The following is a 19,693-nucleotide window of genomic DNA, read 5'->3' as shown; positions in this document are numbered from 1 at the left end:
CCAATGGCGGCGACGATACTCTCGAAGGAGGTGATGCCAATGGTGGCGGCGATAACCACGGCGGAGGTGATCGTCGATCAGTTGGACCGCCCTCCTACATAAATAACATTAAAAATTATTCAATAAATTTATACGTCGACGATATTCAATAAATTATATTTAATTCACATACCCAATCTCGGTTTAGGCTCAGATCAGACATCTCTTCGTCTTGGGTGTGCGGAACGCCTAAATCCCGCACAAGATCCCGAGCCTCCTCTTTCATGGACGGTGTCAACTCAGGTATGATTTCAAGTTGACATATTGACATTTCAACTAGTTAACGATCATGAAAACAGATTTTAAACTACGTATAATATAAATCACAAATGCATAATACTTACCTGAGGATTGTCGAGGAGGGCCGATAACTGTTTCCCAGTGGGACATCCGTCTGCTCGCGACGATCTCCGATGATGCATCCGAGGGTATTGTGTCTTCCCTCGCTTCGCGAAGTGAGCCCCCAGTGCAGGGACTGTCTCATACACCCAAATCTACAACATATACACTTATTATGCATAAATGTAATATGCTAAAATTTTAACTTTAATTATATTAAACATTTACTTGCACTGCTAAGGACAATCCATATGTATCGTATTTACGCATTCACCACTGGGCCTCGAGTGTGATCTGGTGAAAACATGTATGGTGTTTTCGTTGCATCTCCGGTCCCATGAATAGTTGTTGAACGCATCGATATCGTCAACAACTTCCAAATGAAAAATGTCGATGACAGTTTTCTTGTGATGACACCTCATCACATTCTCAAAGATGTAGATCAGCTCAAGCTTCAATCTATCTAACATCTGGTCGCACCACCTGATCGCGACCATCAACTCGGGCAGATGCACCGACCCATGTCCCTGGAAATACGTCTTGTACAACCTATTACTTTTCTCAATGGCTGCCTCGTTGCCCGTAATCCTCAGTCCAGTGATCAGGCTAAACTCATACATCGAGAAACTGACGACCTTCCGCCCGAGGTCGAAGTAGAGGGAATCGCTGCCGACTAGCCTCAGAAGTCGACATAGAAGTGCATCAATGATCTGTCCTAAATATTGCACCTCTCGCATTTCGTACAGTGGCCACAAGAAGGACTGTCATAGCATATGTAGACCAGCTCCAACCCAGCAGTAAAACTCTCAAAGCTACTGTTCCAAGTAGCCTTCCCCGCCATCCGTCTCAACTCCCCATCTAAATGATATTCCATCCTGCAAAAATTCAAATGTTAGAACACTGAATAAGAGATAATAAAATAACGCATAATCTCAAAAAATCAAGGCAACTGAATTCTAACTACTATACAATACGCAAGACATTGACGCTAATAACAAAATAAATTCAATACAAATTTAAAAATTAAAATAAATTAGTTATAAAGAAAATTAATCTTGTATATTATATTTGGAAAATATATTTAGAAAAAAAGTTCAAATTAAATACATTTTTAAAAAAATTAAAGAATATAAATATTAATGGGCCGACTGTTAACAGTCACCGTCTTTTACGACCTATCGCCGAAAATCGCCATTGTCGACGATGGATAGGTCCAAAAATTACAAAAAATTCACATTTTTCACCCTAGTATGACCCACAATCTATTCATACATCTTCATCTAATTAAACCGAATAAATGTAAAATAATTAATTAATGAAAATTGGAACAAAAAATACAATTTCTTGATAGAAAACTAATCGGAATAGTTTGCTCGGTGGTAGATACGTTCTTCTGGTCGTCGATTGAAATCACTATGACATTGGTGGTTTCGACCGGTGGTTGATCGATCAGTTTTTCTGGAAATTGTGGTGTCAATTTTTTTTAGATCGGTCAATTAGAGAGGAAACTTTTAAACAGTCTGTAGCATTGAAGGGTAAAATCGTCATTTTAGTGTAAAGTTATGTTTTAACTTAATTTTTTTTAATTCATTTAATGGGTCAAAGGTCAATGTTAAAATTTGCTACAGTCCAAGAGTCATTTCCGTATATTTACTCGGTGAAGAATAAGCTTGAAAAAAATATATTATTAAAAAATAGAGCTCAAAAAAAGGTCTAAATTCAGCGAAAGAGTTTTAGGTGATCTTTTCTGCCTTGAACGTCTAGTCTACGGTCTACATTTGTCTAATCATTTAAAAATTGTCTAATCATTTGAAATTTTTCAAAACATAACCAAATAAATTTAGAATATGTTTGAGAGTGATTTTGAGAATTGATTTTTTGATCATTAGGAGAAAAGTGGTGTCTACATGTGAGAGAAGAAGTCAAATATGACTTCTGAAATAGTGAAATAACGATCAAAAAATTAATTTTTTAAACAAAAAAATCACTCCCAAACAGGTTGCTACAAAGGCTATGTAGTCACAAATTTTCCATGGAAAATGAAAAACAAATTTCATTTCTCACTTTTAGCTTGTTTGATAGCCAAAATTTTCTAGGCAAATGATTTTCTTGACTTTCCCTTCACGTGCCTGTTTTCTTGGCTTTTGATCCTTTTCTTGGCTGCTTTTTTAATATTTTTTATTTTAGGCAATGATAACAAATTTTAGGAACAATTGTAAAATAGGATATTGATTAAATTAACAATTTTCATGTAAAACAAAATCAAATGAACACCAAAATGCAAATGATATTCGAATTATTTTTTTTGGCAATAAAAAAAAATTCTAGAACCAATTGTAGAAGTGAATATCCCATAAAATGATAATTTTCATGAAAAACAAGTCAAATGAACATCAAAATACAATTTTATTTCAACATTTTTCACTTGAAAAATTATATCAATCAAATACCATAATTGACAATTCTCAGTAAAATAATTTCTAGGTAATTCAATTTTCTGAAATTCGTTTTCTTTCCACCCAAATTTCATCTTTGCAATCAAACGGACCCTAAAAGTTTAACTGTTCAAGACTTCTCAACCCTTGTTTTACAGAAATTTTTTTGAAAGAAAAAAAATTTTAATAGTAAATTTTTTTTAGAATGTGTAATTAAAAAGTTAAAAAAAATTGAATTTATGTAAAAATTATTTTATTGTGAAAATATGTGATAAAAAAAAATGTTTAAAAGATAGGCTTTATTTCTTTGGTAGCTTATCCAATAGTATATAATTAATATAAAAACTGAATTTTCAAATTTCTAGATTTCGTAAACGGCGGTTTCAAATCACAACGTCTGTCGATTAAAAGTTGAGCATTTGAAGTTCCGTTGGGGCCCGCCTTTAAAGAAGCCTGCAACGTGTCTCCCTTCTCAAATCCAGTTCAGTACGTAACCCCTTTGATATTCCGCCACCGCATTAACGACGGAGACACCTGGCCCCCATCGGCCTGCTACGTATAAACCTCTCATTGGACCACCATACGCCCCCGCAATAAAACCAACTCAATTTCATATTCCCCTTCTACCCAAATTCGGTACACGTGTCCCTGAACCAAACCCCAGAGTCTTAAATAAGAAATAAATTGCACATTTAGTCACTACTTTTTAGTGTCGATGTGCTTTTTAGTCTCCAAGTTTTAAATACACACTTTGTGTCTCAACATTTGCCTAAATACTCGTACAATTTCTCGATGAACTTGACATTAAACGTCCATAGTGAATTTTCTGAACGATAAAAATTAGCCCCCGTTTGACAATTGGCAAACCCACATTGAGTCCTGCTAGGTCACGAGACCCACCAAATTTCAGTTTTTCCTTCGTTTTTCTTTTTATAAATCAAAAATCAGTGTTGTGAGCATTTTTGAAAGGCTTGACCATTTTATACTACTGGATTGATCGATGATTTTGAGATTAGTGTTTAGGATTTTGAAATGAAACCCAAATGTAATTTATTACATCCAAACGACATTCAACCTCCGTTTGAGCCCCATTAAATTTATAATACATTTTTTTCTCATTTTTTTTTCAATTACGCATTTTTCAATAAAATAATATTATGTATAAACTAAAAGAATTTCCTTCTTTTTTCAACCAAACAATCTTTAAAAAAAAATACTACTCCAAAAATTATAACATCAAATAATAGGGGCGCAAATTCCCAATTTTTTTGGACTATAATCAAGTCCTACTTTTCTACTTTGACAAGCCATAAAAATGTGTATAAGTTAAGCCCATATTTGACCACAATTAAATTTTCTATGTTTTTGTCTTAATTTTTAGGTCATTACGGGATGTCAAATAAAGTTGAAATATTGCATTTTTAATACCATATTTTAGTGCTTACGGCCTAATTATTCACTTCGTTAATAGTGCACAAAACGATCAATTGTAGCAAATGTTAGGGGTATCAAAGTAGCCCGTTTTCAAACTATTGTTTTGATAACATAATAATTTAAGATCTTCAATGATCGTACGCTAGTCGAATTCATAAATCATCTATGTCATCTCTTGTTTTGAAAACTACATCATTGACATATGGAATAGCCCAGACGGCCATCGAAAATACTTAAATATGCATCAAACGTTCATCTTAAAAAGAGACGTTTAACTATTCAAATGTATTACTTTGACGCGCCGTAATATCTGTTGCGATTTTTAATAGGGCTTGAAATAAGTAGCGTTTATATCACTATATATGATGTTGATTTCGTTTGAAGTCTCCCACACACTTGTGATCTATTGAGATTCCAATGGAATAAGAAAGACATATAAGCAAAATACTATGAAGCATAAGTGGTAGAGAGAGAGAGAGAGAGAGCAGACTGAAGTTTGAGGAACAAATGTAGCAGATGTAAATGTTTTAGTTTTGATCTTCACCTCTATTGTTGTATGTATGATTATGCCCTTAACTTAAATGTCTGCATCTATCACTATGTTTGATGATCATCATTTGGCTAAAATAATATTTTGAATAGTAATTGTTAGGAGAATGTTTTGTTAAAAAGAAGGAAAAGTTACGCACAAAATATTTTATTACGTGAATGTATCATTAAAAATGGGTATGTTTAGAAAAAAATTAAATAATAATTGTCAATCAGGGGCTGAATTTTCGCTTTTTTGTCTCTCGATTTTACTTTAAAACTTTTGAAACTTAACAATGGTTTTTGCATTTCGTCTACTTGACATCCCTTGTTATATTTATGTGGTACAGAATAATTTTATCATCTTTTTGGGTGATGGTGGATTTCTCAATTAGTTTGTGTAATGTCTTGAAATACATCACAATTTTATTTATTGAATAGGAGACATATCGTTATGTTCCTATTCGAGTTTTATTATTTAAAAATTCATTTCTTTTCAAATTCATTTTCGATTATATTCTATTAATAAAATAATTTTGCATGTAAATTCAAATTTTATGCTTATATTTTAACCACACATTAAAAAATGAAGCTCAAACGAAGCTAAATTAGTGATGAAAACAATTAATAATAAAATATCATTACTACATAAGCAATGCAATTATGATTGTTATGGAGAGTTCGATTTTGAAGCAATATTAAGTCTAAGCGGCATTACAAACACATGCAAGTCGAGCAGCCGAGTAAAGCATAAGACACTGCTCTCGAGATGATAACAACATCAAAAAACTGCTATGTAACCCCACTGGATTACAATCTCAATTTAAGTGGCGTTAGATGATAGGTTAAATGAAATTTCAAATTATATGAGTCGTTTAATTCTATTTATCATTTAACGTCATATTAGTGTCATATAGATTGAAATTGTAACCTGAACGAGGTTAAATAGTTTTACTCATACCCCATAGGTTCAAGAGCAAGAGGAATCCGTTACAACGACAGAATTGCATTTGATTAGTAAATCTTGGATTTAATGCTGAGAGAAGTGAAACGTTGACATTTGCGAATTCAAAGGTGGGGGAACAAAATCGCATTGGTGCTAAAGTTCAGGGACTAAGTGTGAATTTTCCCTTATTAAATAATAGCGTCCTTGTGGGTCCCGATCCTGTCAAACCAAAAGTCACCTTCGAAGCCGTGGAGGAATATTATTGGCCCACGTATGAGGTTGTAAGATATAGGTAGTACACGTGTTGGATGATAATGGAGGAGTGGAATGGGTTTGGCCGGAGATGAACGGTTGCGATATAATCTTTTAGGCGGGGAAGCACAAATTGAGTGGTGTCATCAGTTAGGGCAACGGGCAGACTGCCCGGGAACGGTCATAATCATGTTAATTCACCATAGCTCTCCACGTACTATAGGGGGAAAAAGGGTTTCTTAGCTGTACTGAAAATTTTCTTTGATTGGATTCCTCGTGACCTCCGTAATCATTTCTTCATTTGTTTTGCACAGTTGAATCCGAGCTTGAAATTATTTGAAGGGTGGTGAGGTGGGCCGGGGCATGGCTGAGATTTGTTATGGAGTAGTAGGGGAGAGTAAATCATCAACTTCGTGTGAACCAAGCAGCCGAGCCGCTCGGCGGCGGAGGATGGAGCTTCGAAGTGTTAAGGTTGTGCCTCATGTGCAACCGCCGGAGGCGGCGGAGGATGGAGTTAAACGTCCTCGTTCTGTGGAGCTTTCTAGAGTAACATTTTCCCGGGATTGCAACAACGCTGTGGAAAATTGTCGGTTGGTGAGGGAAGAGGAAGTGATTTTGCAGCCGGAAAACGGGAGCACAAAGAAGAATCTTTTGACGCCGATTTTGAGTCCGTCGGTGGCGTCTTCTTCCGATGTGTGGCCGAAATTTGGGGTGGCTTCTGTGTGTGGGCGGAGGAGAGATATGGAAGATGCGGTTGCAATTCAGCCTTCATTTTACCAAAGTGAAAATGAAAATTCTGTAGATTTTCATTACTTTGCTGTTTATGACGGCCACGGATGCTCTCACGTACGTTTTCGTTAAAAGAATTATTTTCGCCGATTTGTTCCGTTTGATCAATTTTTTTCGAAATTTTCAGGTGGCGACGAAATGTAGAGAGAGATTGCACGAACTAATCAGGGAAGAGCTGTTGCTCGAAGTCAAGGGAGGTAGTACAACGTGGAAGAATGTAATGGAGCGAAGCTTCATTCGGATGGACAAGGAAGTAATTGCATGGAATGAAAACGTAGTTAACGTAAGCGCCAATTGCCGGTGCGAACTTCAAACGCCGGAATGCGACGCCGTCGGATCAACCGCCGTCGTGGGAATAGTCTCGCCGGACAAGATCGTCATTGCGAATTGCGGCGATTCAAGAGCCGTGCTTTGCCGCAATGGCAAAGCCGTCCCTCTATCTAGCGACCACAAAGTAAGAATACAGTCCCCACCCCCCACCCCCAAACGGATCTCAGCCGTACACGTAATAATTAATTCTCGATTTTATGGATTTGCAGCCAGACCGTCCAGATGAACTTGATCGGATTCAAGCGGCCGGTGGCCGTATAATATACTGGGACGGGCCTCGTGTGCTTGGAGTTCTGGCCATGTCAAGAGCCATAGGTAATTGGATCTTTCTTTTTTTATGATACATATTTTTTCCCTTCCTGAATATATTTTAAAGGAAAGGAAAATTGGAAAATATGGTAAAAAAGGAGAAAAATAAAGAATCTAACACTCCATAAATTCAAATTCAAGACACAAGAATACACTGCAAAACAATAAAATAAATGAATTTTTGAAAAAAAAAATTAATAATTTCACTAAATGTGTAGAACGATAATTTCATTTAAAATCTTTTTGGGCCAAAAATTGTATAAATTCAATTTAAAATATTTTATTGAACATCATCCCAAATTTTCCGCGAAATGCACATATGATAATGCGCAGTTTCTCAGCTTGGAATTTAGATCTGCCGTCCATTTTTTTTGTCAACTTTATTGTTGCTATCCAATTGTAAATTGACTCGTGAAAATTTTGATCAATAATTGAATAGCATAAATGGATAGCAGATCTCAACTGAGAAACAATTATTTCTCTTCAATCTCATCACAAATGATCCCAGTATAATAATTTAACACACAAATCCAATTTTTTTTTTGCTTTTTAACCACATTTAAAATATCGCTATTACAAAATCTCTCCCTATATATATATATATATATATATATATATATATATATAATAGAAATATGTTTAATTCCCTAACAATATATTTGTATACTCTAGGTGATAATTATCTGAAGCCATACGTTAGCTGTGAGCCGGAAGTAACAATTACAGACCGGAGCGCAGACGACGACTGCTTGATATTGGCAAGCGATGGGTTATGGGACGTGGTGTCAAATGACACTGCGTGTGGGGTTGCACGGATGTGCTTAAAAGGGAGGGCTGTGACCAGCAGAGTGACGCCGTTGGAAAATAGTGAGGGAGGTGCTGGGGAGAATTCCGACAAGGCTTGTTCAGATGCATCTATGCTCCTCACCAAACTGGCTTTGGCTAGGAGGAGTTCGGACAATGTCAGTGTGGTGGTGATTGATCTTAGGAAAATGTCTTGAAAAGGTTATCGTCTTCATTGGATTCTCTTTCGTCGGCTCTGTTAGTTTTTTTCTTCATTTATATCAAGAAAAATGTAATTTCTTGTTTTAAAGAAGACAAAAATATCAATCGAGAAGGATTTTATATTTTTATATACTCCGTTTGAAGAGTGAAAACTATTATACATTATTACAAAAAATATTGGTATTATATTAATATTTTGAGTAATATAATTGTATAAATTAGATAGAGAAGGGAAATAAGGGTCAACATTTTTTATTTTTTATTGAGAATCAAAATATTCGACCTTATATTTATGGTTGAGTTAGGGCTGTACAAGTGCAAGTCATTCACATATAATAATCAGTTTACAATATTCCACCTTAAATTATTAATTACACGTGTTTCATAAAAAATCATGTTTAGAAAAATGACTAGTAGGACAAAAGTATCGAACATAGGAATCTTATATGTAAACTAGTTTTTATGTTATGTTTTAGGTAATATTATCGTGTCAAAATATTTATTTATTTCTTTTAATAAATTTACAAATTTGATTATTTGTTGGGTAAAGGAATGAAGAAAAGAAGTATATATATTTTTTAATAGATGTTGCGTAAAGGAAGAAAGTAGGAAAAATAGTATAATAATTTATAATTCATATAAATTATCAAGTAATAATAAACAATATACATGATTTAATATACTTAGTGTCACGTTATATAAGAATAAAATAGATTTATATAAAAACATATATGATTCAACAAGGAAAAATGGAAATTATATTGAAAAAATTGTCGCGTAAAAATAATAAGCATTAATAAAATAATTGATTTTTTTAAAGAAAAAAGGACTAGTTATACATATTTTTTAACGCATATGTTTGATGTACGTCTAACTATTTTCGATATTCATTTAGATTATTCGATGTATTTATTATATAGTTTTCGAAATCAACTTTGAGAGAATATAGAAGATTTATAAAGATTTGTGATAGGTTTAAAAAAACAAACTAAATAAATCACCTAATGAAAAAAAAAAAATTTGACACAAAAAAATATCAACCACCGATTAAAAAAAAAATTTGACACTGAGTATCATTATTATATATATATAAAAAAAAAAGCGCTCGTTGAAGGAGCAACTCCGTGCATCACGGAGTAATTTTGCTCCAGGCTCAAGAGCAATTTGTCAAGAGCAAAATTGCTCCACGCATCACGGAGCAAATGGAGCCAGGAGCAAAATTACTTCGTGATGCGCAGAGTTGCTCTATTTTTTATTTTATTTTTTTTGTGTGTCAAATTTTTTTTTCCATTACGTGATTTATTTAATTTTTTTATAAAAATATATCATAAATCTTCTATATTCTCTCGAAACTCATTTCGAGAACTATATTATAAACATATCGAATGATCTAAATGAATATCGAAAATAGTTAAACGTACATTAAACGTGTGTGTTAAAAAATGCATATAACTCGTCCTTTTTTGTTAAAAAATTTAAATTATTTTATTGATATTTATTATTTTTTCGCGACAATAATTTTTGACGTTCCTAATAAACTTTTAAATTTTTTTAATGTCAAAAGAGACATCATTTAAAAAATTAAAAATTTGGATAACAAGCTAACTTTATAAATTCATCGAAGATTGTATGGTAGTCGAATGCATAAATTTTCTATATTCTCTCGAAACTCATTTCGAGAACTATGTCATAGACGCAAATATGGTAAGGTGCAAATATGGTAAGTTGGTTGCACATACGGTAGGCTGTAAATACGGTAAGTTGTATATACGGTAAGCTACATATACGGTATGCTTAAACCAGTATCTAAACTACATATACGGTATGCGATAATCCTGTTTCATTTACACCACAATATTCTAACAATAAGTAGCTTTTACAATTATAAGAGAATAAGTGATTAATATTTTTTTTATCTATAAGTACCTTTTACAATTATAAGTTTTTTATTACTTTTAAATAACTTGAAATTTCGCGACAATAATTTTTGACGTTCCTAATAAACTTTTAAATTTTTTTAATGTCAAAAGAGACATCATTTAAAAAATTAAAAACTTGGATAACAAGCTAACTTTATAAATTCATCGAAGATTGTATGGTAGTCGAATGCATAAATTTTCTATATTCTCTCGAAACTCATTTCGAGAATTATGTCATAGACGCAAATATGGTAAGGTGCAAATATGGTAAGTTGGTTGCACATACGGTAAGTTGTATATACGGTAAGCTACATATACGGTATGCTTAAACCAGTATCTAAACTACATATACGGTATGCGATAATCCTGTTTCATTAACACCACAATATTCTAACAATAAGTAGCTTTTACAATTATAAGAGAATGAGTGATTAATATTTTTTTTTATCTATAAGTACCTTTTACAATTATAAGTTTTTTATTACTTTTAAATAACTTGAAGTGCTTTTTTTACTTATAAGTAACTTTTTACATTCTAGATAGCGTAATCTTTTTATTAATATTTAATTTAAACTCTAAATATTTACTTAAAAATGTTGAAGTTAATATTTTTTTTATCTATAAGTAGCATTTACAATTATAAGATTTTTTTTATTACTTTCAAATAAATTAAAGTGATTTTTTACTTATAAGTAACATTTTATATTTTAGAAATAAAGAATAACTTTTATATAAAAAAATATTTTAAAAAATATTATTATTAATGAATTATAGGATATGGTCGATAGTTGATAGCGTGAGAAAATGGAGAAAAAAGTACTGTGTGTCAGATTCAAAGCATGTAAATTGCAGGTAAAATAAAAAACGATGTCATTTTTGGAGACCAATTAAAAAAATGAGAAAATATTATTTAAAAATATATTACAACTAATAAAATAAGGAGAGAATATGAAAAAAATATTTTGTATTCAAAAGTCAAAACCAGTTTAGAAACAATTGATTCAACCAAGTGTGAAAATGAGGGTTACAAGAATGAATAGTAAATTCCAAAACGACTCTTATAAGAGAAGGTAGGAATTTTGATGTGCATTTAGTAAGGTCTTATATAAATTGACCTCCAATTTTTTATGAATAAAATAATTTCATGCCAATAGTATCTCTCAGGTAAAGAAAATTGTCTTTCACACCGCTCAAAGTCTTTGAATAGTAGAGAGTTATGATTTATGTAAAAAGTTATCTCGTGTGGAGTACAATTTGTAAGATAAGTTAATATTCTAAAAATAAAGGTTGAACTCCAACATTAAGGACTCCCACCACTTCATCCCTAAAGCTTCGTGAAGGAGGTAAATTGCGGGATATGCCTCAACAGGTTAGGGAACAAGAGTTGTCTGTACACTGCGCCTACAAGGAGTCTAATTTTATGTCTTAGGAATCGAGCCTCTACAGTGCGACTGTCATCAAGGCGTGAGATAACATCACTCCTATCTTTTATACCACTGGATTATGCTCCGGAGGGCAGGTAAGTTAATATTCTAATTGCACTTATGGTGCTTCAGGATTAAGAACATTTTTTTTTTTATCTTCAAGTAGAAATACAATTTTTTTATTATATATGACGTTTGATGAACATATAATCTTTTTTGAGAAATGTCAATTTTATGTAACCTTTGTCAGGAAATTGCTAATAAAATTCAAATTTTGAAATGATTGTGAACAATAAATTTGAAAATGGCTGATTTTAATTGGTTCTAAATTCATGGAAACACGCTAATATGAGACTGTAAACTTCCTTATTCATAACCCAATATTACTTTTCGATTCTATTTATTTGTTTTAGTAACATGAGATCTCTTTATTTTACAAATTTCAATTACTTGAACTTATTCGAGGATTAGTCAAGTAACTATGAGCCTGTTTGGGAGTGATTTTGAGAATTGATTTTTTGACCGTTAGGAGAAAAGTGAGATCCACCTGTGAGAGACGAAGTCAAATATGACAGTTGGAATAGTGAAATAACGATCAAAAAATCAATTTTTTGGGAGGAAAAATCGCTCCCAAACAAGCCCTATATCTTATGGTCTTGACTAAGTTATGTCTTACGGTCTCTTCAAGGCCGTTTTTTCAATTGCACCATATTAATTGTTTGCTCTATTTTCCCAGTCTTTCATAACTTTTGTCCAACATACTTTAATAATAATACATTGCTCAACTGAAGCATCATTTAAAATTAGAGCATTCATGGCTTGTATATGTAACTCTATTGGTATTGCATTTGGCAATTGATTTGCTTATTGAACTTTTGGTTCATATTGCTTTGTGAGAGGATAACAATGATGCCAATTATATGTTTTCTTTTCCAACTATATAATTTCTCCTCTTAATGCTGGGACAAGTGTCTCATTAGCCATAACAATCAGCAAACCACGTCGTAAAATGTTAATTGTCGATGATTATTTTTTATAGAAGGGATTTAAGATTCACAAATATTTTTAGCATTCTTCGAAAACAAAACCAATTTTAAATGGAGATTTAAAATAATATGTTGGTTTAATGCTTTCGAGGATGCATATAAATAACATGTAACAAATAAATATATGAAATTTTGCTTTCATGGGAATTTTTTCTAACAAACTTCAGATTGTGAGTTGATAATAGAATGTAAATTTTAAAATCATAAAATATCTAAATGATCCGAGGGAGTCATGAATGGACTCATATATACCACCGTTAAGAAGTTTAAGAAATGAAGGAATCTAGTTCCAATTTTAGCTAACGAATGTCTTCTGAGCAATATACTCGTAGAAAAAAGCAACGAATAAAAGTTAGCTAAATAGTTGGATACACGTCAAGTATCAACCACCCATTTCATGACACGCTTGAAGCATAACTTCTTGTAGAAATTCAATTTATCGTTAATTGTAAGGTAAAATTTGTTTTGACCTTCATCGTGTCCATGATATTAGATGCTGTAACATTCTCTTTGTGGATTGAAATAGATCTAACCAAACAACTTTTATTTATTTAGTCAAAAGTTCGTTATTATGTTCAACAACAATGATCGTGGATCAACTCACTCAACAACTTTTTTAACTAAACATCATTTTTGCATACGATATCCTATATTGACCTAATATAATTCCAATATAAAGCTAGGACATAATTATTGATAAACATAGAGTAATTATTTTTTGGGGAATTTACAAAAATGTCAACAAAAAAAAAAATGAAAGTTCCAAAAAATTTGTCATTTTCACTTTTTGTGAGCAAAAAGGTCATATTTTTGGGGTGCAAAGTCCAAATTACCCTTAATGACACATTTCTAATAGCATTAAATGCTTGATTTGAAGGAAAAACATTGACTTAATGTGATTATTTAATTTCTATATAGAAAATATGGAGAAATATATTTTTTATTGATTAATATGAATTTTTGTTAATAAAAAATCACCAAAGAAATTTGAAAACATAACATAAACAAGAAATTCTGTCTTTTCTCCATCTTCTTCATTTTCATTGATCAAGAAGATATTTGTGTTGCATTCTTCATTCATTTTAAGAGGTTAGCAATTACAAAGTATTTATATTTTACTTTTATACATTTTTATTTGTACATGTTAAATACAACATAGGCATATTTTTTTGAAATTTTTGAAAGTATTATGCATTTATTTGTTTGGTTTTGGAATCCTTCAAAATGTCATTATCACCATTAAGGTTTGGAGTAATTCCTTCCATTACCACCATTAAGGTTTCTTTAATGACAAGACCCAGATGCCATTTACATTTTGTCATTTGGTAGCTGAATAATAATGACCACACTTAATGTGATGTGTTGAAGAAGCCTGAGAAACCCACTGTCTACTGCTTTCCAACGTTCTCGACAGTTGAACTGTCCAGTTCGACATTTACAAACCATAGGGTTAGATGTTTGAGATGTCGACCCGACATTTACAAATTGTCGGGTTATACAATTTTACTTTCAATTCGGACACTTCAAAACGATGGAAACCCTTGATTTGATCTTTTGCTATCGTACTGATTTACGTATTATATAGTGCGATTTTCATGCTATTAAATGCCAACATATTGACTCTAAATTCTTACCATTATGATCCCAACATTTTAGGTATGAGTAATCATTTGAGATTCATCGTATCGCATGAAGGAAATTTTGTTCATGCGGATGACGAATGGAAGTGGAGAGGGGACAAAACTACTTCCATTCTGGTGCCAACAAGTATTACCGTAGCTAAACTTTTGTTAAGGTTGAAGGAGAAAATTGGTATTGTCGATCATCGCGCTCAAATTGAATTGAAGTTCAAAGTCCCTAACTTGAATATACCTCTGGCCGAAATACGTGACAAAGAAGACTTCAATTGGTACATTCAGTGCATAGGGAAACTGCTATCTGCGTTACTATTTTGGAATCCGATCTGCCTAGTGTTGATATTGGAAGGGATGCAATTTTTCAAGATCCTTCATTTGCCACAGTGGATGTTCTGCAAAACGTGGAATATGATTTGGTGAATCAAATGCATAGTGTCTCAAACAATAATGCACATGAAACACATGAGTATGATAATGAGACTATACTATTAGATGAGAACTTGGATAACCCATTACCTAGTTTAGAGGATGCTAATTTTGTTGACGTCGACGACGAGCAGTCTTCATCACATTCCAACGGTTCGGATGGATATGAATTGATGAGAATTGTGAATACATCCGATCTTGCTGAAAATGAAATATTTTTCAGCAAGAAAGAGTTGTACTCGACAATTCGTGCACTTGCTTTGAAAGACAAGTTCCAATTTCGGTTGAACAGGTCAAACATAAAGATGTTAACCGTTGTATGCACCGATAGCAACTGCAAGTTGACGTTACGTGCTTCTACTGTGAAACAGTCTACAGTCTTTGTGATCCATAAATTCAATAATGTTCACACATGTTCCATCTATTTTCGAAGTAACGCGCATCGACATGCGACAAGTTCTGTAATTACCGAGCACATTTTGGGAAAATTGGATAATCAAAACCGATCGTATGATCCGAGCACTATTACACGTGACATGGAACGTGAGCTTGGTGTCCAAATAAGTTACAGCAAGGCACGTAGGGGGAAGGTAGCTGCTTTACACATGCTGCATGGGACACCAGAGGACAGTTTTTAGAAACTATCTTCATACTGTCACGTCTTAGGTGAGAATAACCTGGGGACGGTAACCCACATCGAACTTGATTCGCATAATAGGTTCCATTACTTCTTCCTGGCTTTTGGTACAAGTATTCGTGGTTACATGCAGTACTTGAGGCCCATTATTTGTGTTGACGCTAGTCACTTGAAAGATCCATACAAGGGTACACTTTTACTGGCAACTGCCCAAGATGCTAACAAACAGATTTATCCTTTAGCGTGAGGGATCGTGGATTCCGAAACAAATAGATCTTGGATGTGGTTTATGTCTAACTTGAAAGATCTTGGTTGTTGTATGTGGCATGTGAAAAAGAACCAAATCCAGCTGCACTTTAACGCAAGTTCAATATTCCTGCTCAAACGAGCTGCTACAACTTATCGGGTCGAAAAGTTTGAATGACTAATGGGACAGATTCGTAGGGTCAGCGAAAGATGTTACGGGTATTTGGAGCAAGCCAGTTTTTCATTCTGGTCACAAGCATTATTCGTGGGTGACCGGTACAACATCATGACAAACAACAACGCAGAATCATTGAACTCAATGCTGAGACATGCCCGTTTGTTGTCAAACACGTGCTTGGTCGAGCACATTCGTAAAACAATGCAGAAGTGGTTTTATGAACGTCGAACCAATGCAACTTCATGCAGTAGTATATTGTCTTCGAGGATGGAGAACGAGTTACAGACAATATTTGAAGCTGGAACTAGGCTTCGAGCCCATGAGTTGACAAACAACTTGACCCAGGTTAGAATATATAATGATACAGAGATAGTGGACTTCTCTGACAACATGTACACCTATCGTGAGTTTCAACTAAATCCTATGCCATGTGCTCATGCAACTCGTGCTGCTACCCTGAGTGGTAAGTCATTATACGATCTATGCTCTCTGTACTATACATCGAAATACTGGATGTGTGCCTATATGGAAGTAATATCTCCCGTTACAAAGGAAGTGGATTGGGTTGTTCCAAATGAAATCCTAGGTACTCCTATTTTGCCACCGGTTGTACGTCGTCCTCCAGGTAGACCACCCACGCGATGTAAGTGAGCTAGATACGAGTCCACTACCCGATTGAGGAGATGCACTCGATGTGGGAGAGTTGCTCATAATCGGACCACGTGTTCGAAACCCACTGTATCACAAGCCACTTGAACAAGCGTGATGTATAAAAGTGGTTGTGAAATGTAATCCTCGAAAATGTAATTTAAATAAGCATTGTACATTCCTAACTTATTTTCTGAATATGTTATTATTATCATATGCCAATACAAATTTGGTCGTTATGTTTCGCAAGTAAATTACCGATCATTACAGTTCCATTACCACAAACGGGATGAATACATTTTTCTTACTATAAACTTAACCGATCATAGAAGTTCCATTAGCTTCGACTGATAGTTTGTCGAAATGGAAAATTGATTTTCATGGTACCACAGTGACCAAAATATCTATACCACAAAATACTATACATAATTTCCTACAAAAGGGCTATCCATTTATTGCACACTTGCATTACTTTCGACAATTTAAGCGTCTCCCCCACTTTCTCCATCAGACTTGTCCGAGCTAATGATAATTACTTCTAGAGGTGGAACATGAGCCACCCACTCATCTGAGTCGGACGATGATTCAACTGGACCCCTAACCTCGAAGACTTGATCGAGAACGTTGTTCGGTGATTTAGATTCTGCACTTGACACTTCGTCCAACTCGACACCATAGTGCTCAACTCTTACCTCTTCATCGTCTGACAATAAAATGATGGAAAATTCAGTGAATAAACCCATTATCGACGGATGCATATTGGAGTTGAATGTTTCGTTGCTGGAGGTGGATGAACTCATTATCTCGTATCAACTACCTGTTTCAAAACGGGAGTCTCACAACATATGGTATAACATCTGAAATGTACTTTGATAGACAATGCTTGTGATGCCTTCAATATGTAAGTCTACTTGTATTGGAAGGACCTGTTACTTGCAAAAAATGATAAACTTATAATATCTACAATAACATGTTAAACTAAGATACTTGTATTGGAAAATCCCACCATTTCCAATTTTCGAGAAACAAGAAACTTATAAAATTGAACGGCTTGCCTAGTTGAACTGTCGGTCCTGACAGATATTTTATTCATTCTCGGCAATTGACAAAAATGTGCATTGCACTAAAGATCGTGTAACTTCGAGTTTGGTAAACTACAGAATAAATAGAAGTAGCTATTTTTTACCACAATGTTGTTCAACTACGTTGAAAGTGTCACAATGCTCTTCGGGTAAGTTCAAAGTGGCACAATACTTTGGCTGCAAAAGTGCTTGTAGGTAACAATGATCTCATGGTATTTATAATCATCCTAAAAGGAGGAAGCAATTACTTCATTATCTACCCAACCACCAAGTCCAACCTCTAATTAAATTTGAAAAGCAATTGGTATGATGGTTGAATATAATAAGTGTACATTTATCCCCCATTTTACCATAATTACTATGACATTGGCAGTGACTTGAATAGTTCAATGATGTATAAAATTGATGTTATCTGGTTTCTTGCAACAAATTACTTCTCATTTGTCAACTTGTTAGTTGCACCATAGTTGTAATGCTACAGTTTTTCACAAAACATGCTCATCATCTTAACCCACATAAGAACATACCAGTGACAAGGAAATTTACATACACTCATTTGTGAATTAGTTGATGTCCATGGTAGTCATAACTTTGGCAGTTTTAATGGGTCCTCATCTTAATCCAATCTATAGGTTATGAAGGCACTACAACATTCAATCCCGCCATCTACTCCTAAACGGATATTCGTAAAACGTTCACATACATAAATTTTTGCTTAATATAATGTACCAGCGTTGACAAAAATTGAATCAAGGCACGAAGTACCATAAGTATGATTCACGTAACATAGTAAAGCCGGAGAACTTATGCAGTTTGTAACACCACAACAATGTCAGCAAAGGTAAATAGTGGCACGGCATTGACCACGGGAATTGCAAAATGTGAGGAATGCGTCAAAGTGTCACCACGCTTGCCAACTAGCTTGGGTGATATGTAAATTACATAAATGAATTAAAAGGCCACAAGTATCCAGGCAATTAACATACATCCTTCACCACCTAAATCAAGTCAAAAAATTTGCAAAAGCATGTTCAAACCCATCGTCATGCTACATTCGGCAATTCATCCATAGTTAATTCTGTTTTTGCTTCGCGCCCCCCTCGTGTACGGAGTCTTGGTAGCAGGTGCCAAACGTCGCAGCCACGCCGATCGCCGTCTCGTTGTGATAACTCGCCCTCCAGCTCAGGCTACAGTGGCGAAAACTGGGAAAGTTGCAAAATAAGCAAATGGCATGAAAAATAAATTTAGTTCTTGATAATGATGGAATATCTTGCACTTCATCGATTCCAGCGGGCACTGGCACGGTGTCATTGTCGAGGAATGGCTCAATGTCTGCTGTGTTTGTCGAAAACAATGATGAAACATTTGGAGTGTACTACTTTTGGGAATTTTCAAAATATGCCAAGTATATGAAATAACAATGTCCAAGTTTTCCTCATAAATGACTTATATACCTTGCAGATGTTCGGTTTCAGTAGGTAGCATGTCCTCCTCTTCGTCACGGTCATTATGCGACGGGTGGTGGCCCCCTTCGGCTACAACAAATGAGAAATTGCAAAGTAAGCGGATGCCTGAAATAATATTTCTTCAATTCATGATAAACGATGCAATACCTTGCATTTATTCAGTTCTAGTGGGCACTGGCACGGGGTGATCGTCCTGGCATAGTTGAATGCGTGCTATGTCTGCTCAGAACAACAATGAAATTGTGAGTGGAAAATAAATTTTGCGAATTTTCAAAACTCGCGAAGCACATGAAATAATAATTCACCAATTTGCTCATAAATAACCTAACATACCTTGCAGACTTTCAATTCCAGTGGGCAGTGGCATGTCTTGCTCGTCCGGGAATGACTCCATGTGTTCTTCAGTAATGCATATACCATCTCCATCTTGCCTGTCAATCCCCATGTCTTTGTTAGGATCGTCAGGTGATGGGTGGTGGCCTGCATAGTCTGAAAAGCCTCCATAGTCCCCAATGAATGAACAATTGTCATACAAAACATGTCAATGTGTGCAGGGTTAAAGTGAACGTTATCATAAA

At 34.3% G+C, this 19,693-nt stretch overlaps 2 protein-coding genes across 2 annotated transcripts; both read left to right on the top strand.

Moving 5' to 3' along the window:
- Positions 1-6,153: 6,153 nt before the first annotated feature.
- LOC111405885 (probable protein phosphatase 2C 24) lies at positions 6,154-8,538 on the top strand. The gene is made up of 4 exons (XM_023034977.1): positions 6,154-6,819; positions 6,890-7,216; positions 7,302-7,407; positions 8,074-8,538. The coding sequence occupies exons 1-4, from the start codon at positions 6,337-6,339 to the stop codon at positions 8,400-8,402; spliced, it is 1,245 nt and encodes a 414-aa protein (XP_022890745.1). The 5' UTR covers positions 6,154-6,336; the 3' UTR covers positions 8,403-8,538.
- Positions 8,539-15,922: 7,384 nt separating this feature from the next.
- LOC111406689 lies at positions 15,923-16,570 on the top strand. Its single transcript, XM_023036073.1, has one exon. It carries the CDS (start codon positions 15,923-15,925, stop codon positions 16,568-16,570), a length of 648 nt encoding a protein of 215 aa, XP_022891841.1.
- The last annotated feature ends 3,123 nt before the right edge of the window (positions 16,571-19,693 follow it).

Source organism: Olea europaea, chromosome 12 (assembly GCF_002742605.1).
Source record: "Olea europaea var. sylvestris chromosome 12, O_europaea_v1, whole genome shotgun sequence".
Lineage (NCBI taxonomy): Eukaryota > Viridiplantae > Streptophyta > Magnoliopsida > Lamiales > Oleaceae > Olea > Olea europaea.
The sequence above is the reverse complement of the archived record's forward strand: the minus strand, read 5'-3'. Positions and strand labels throughout refer to the sequence as shown.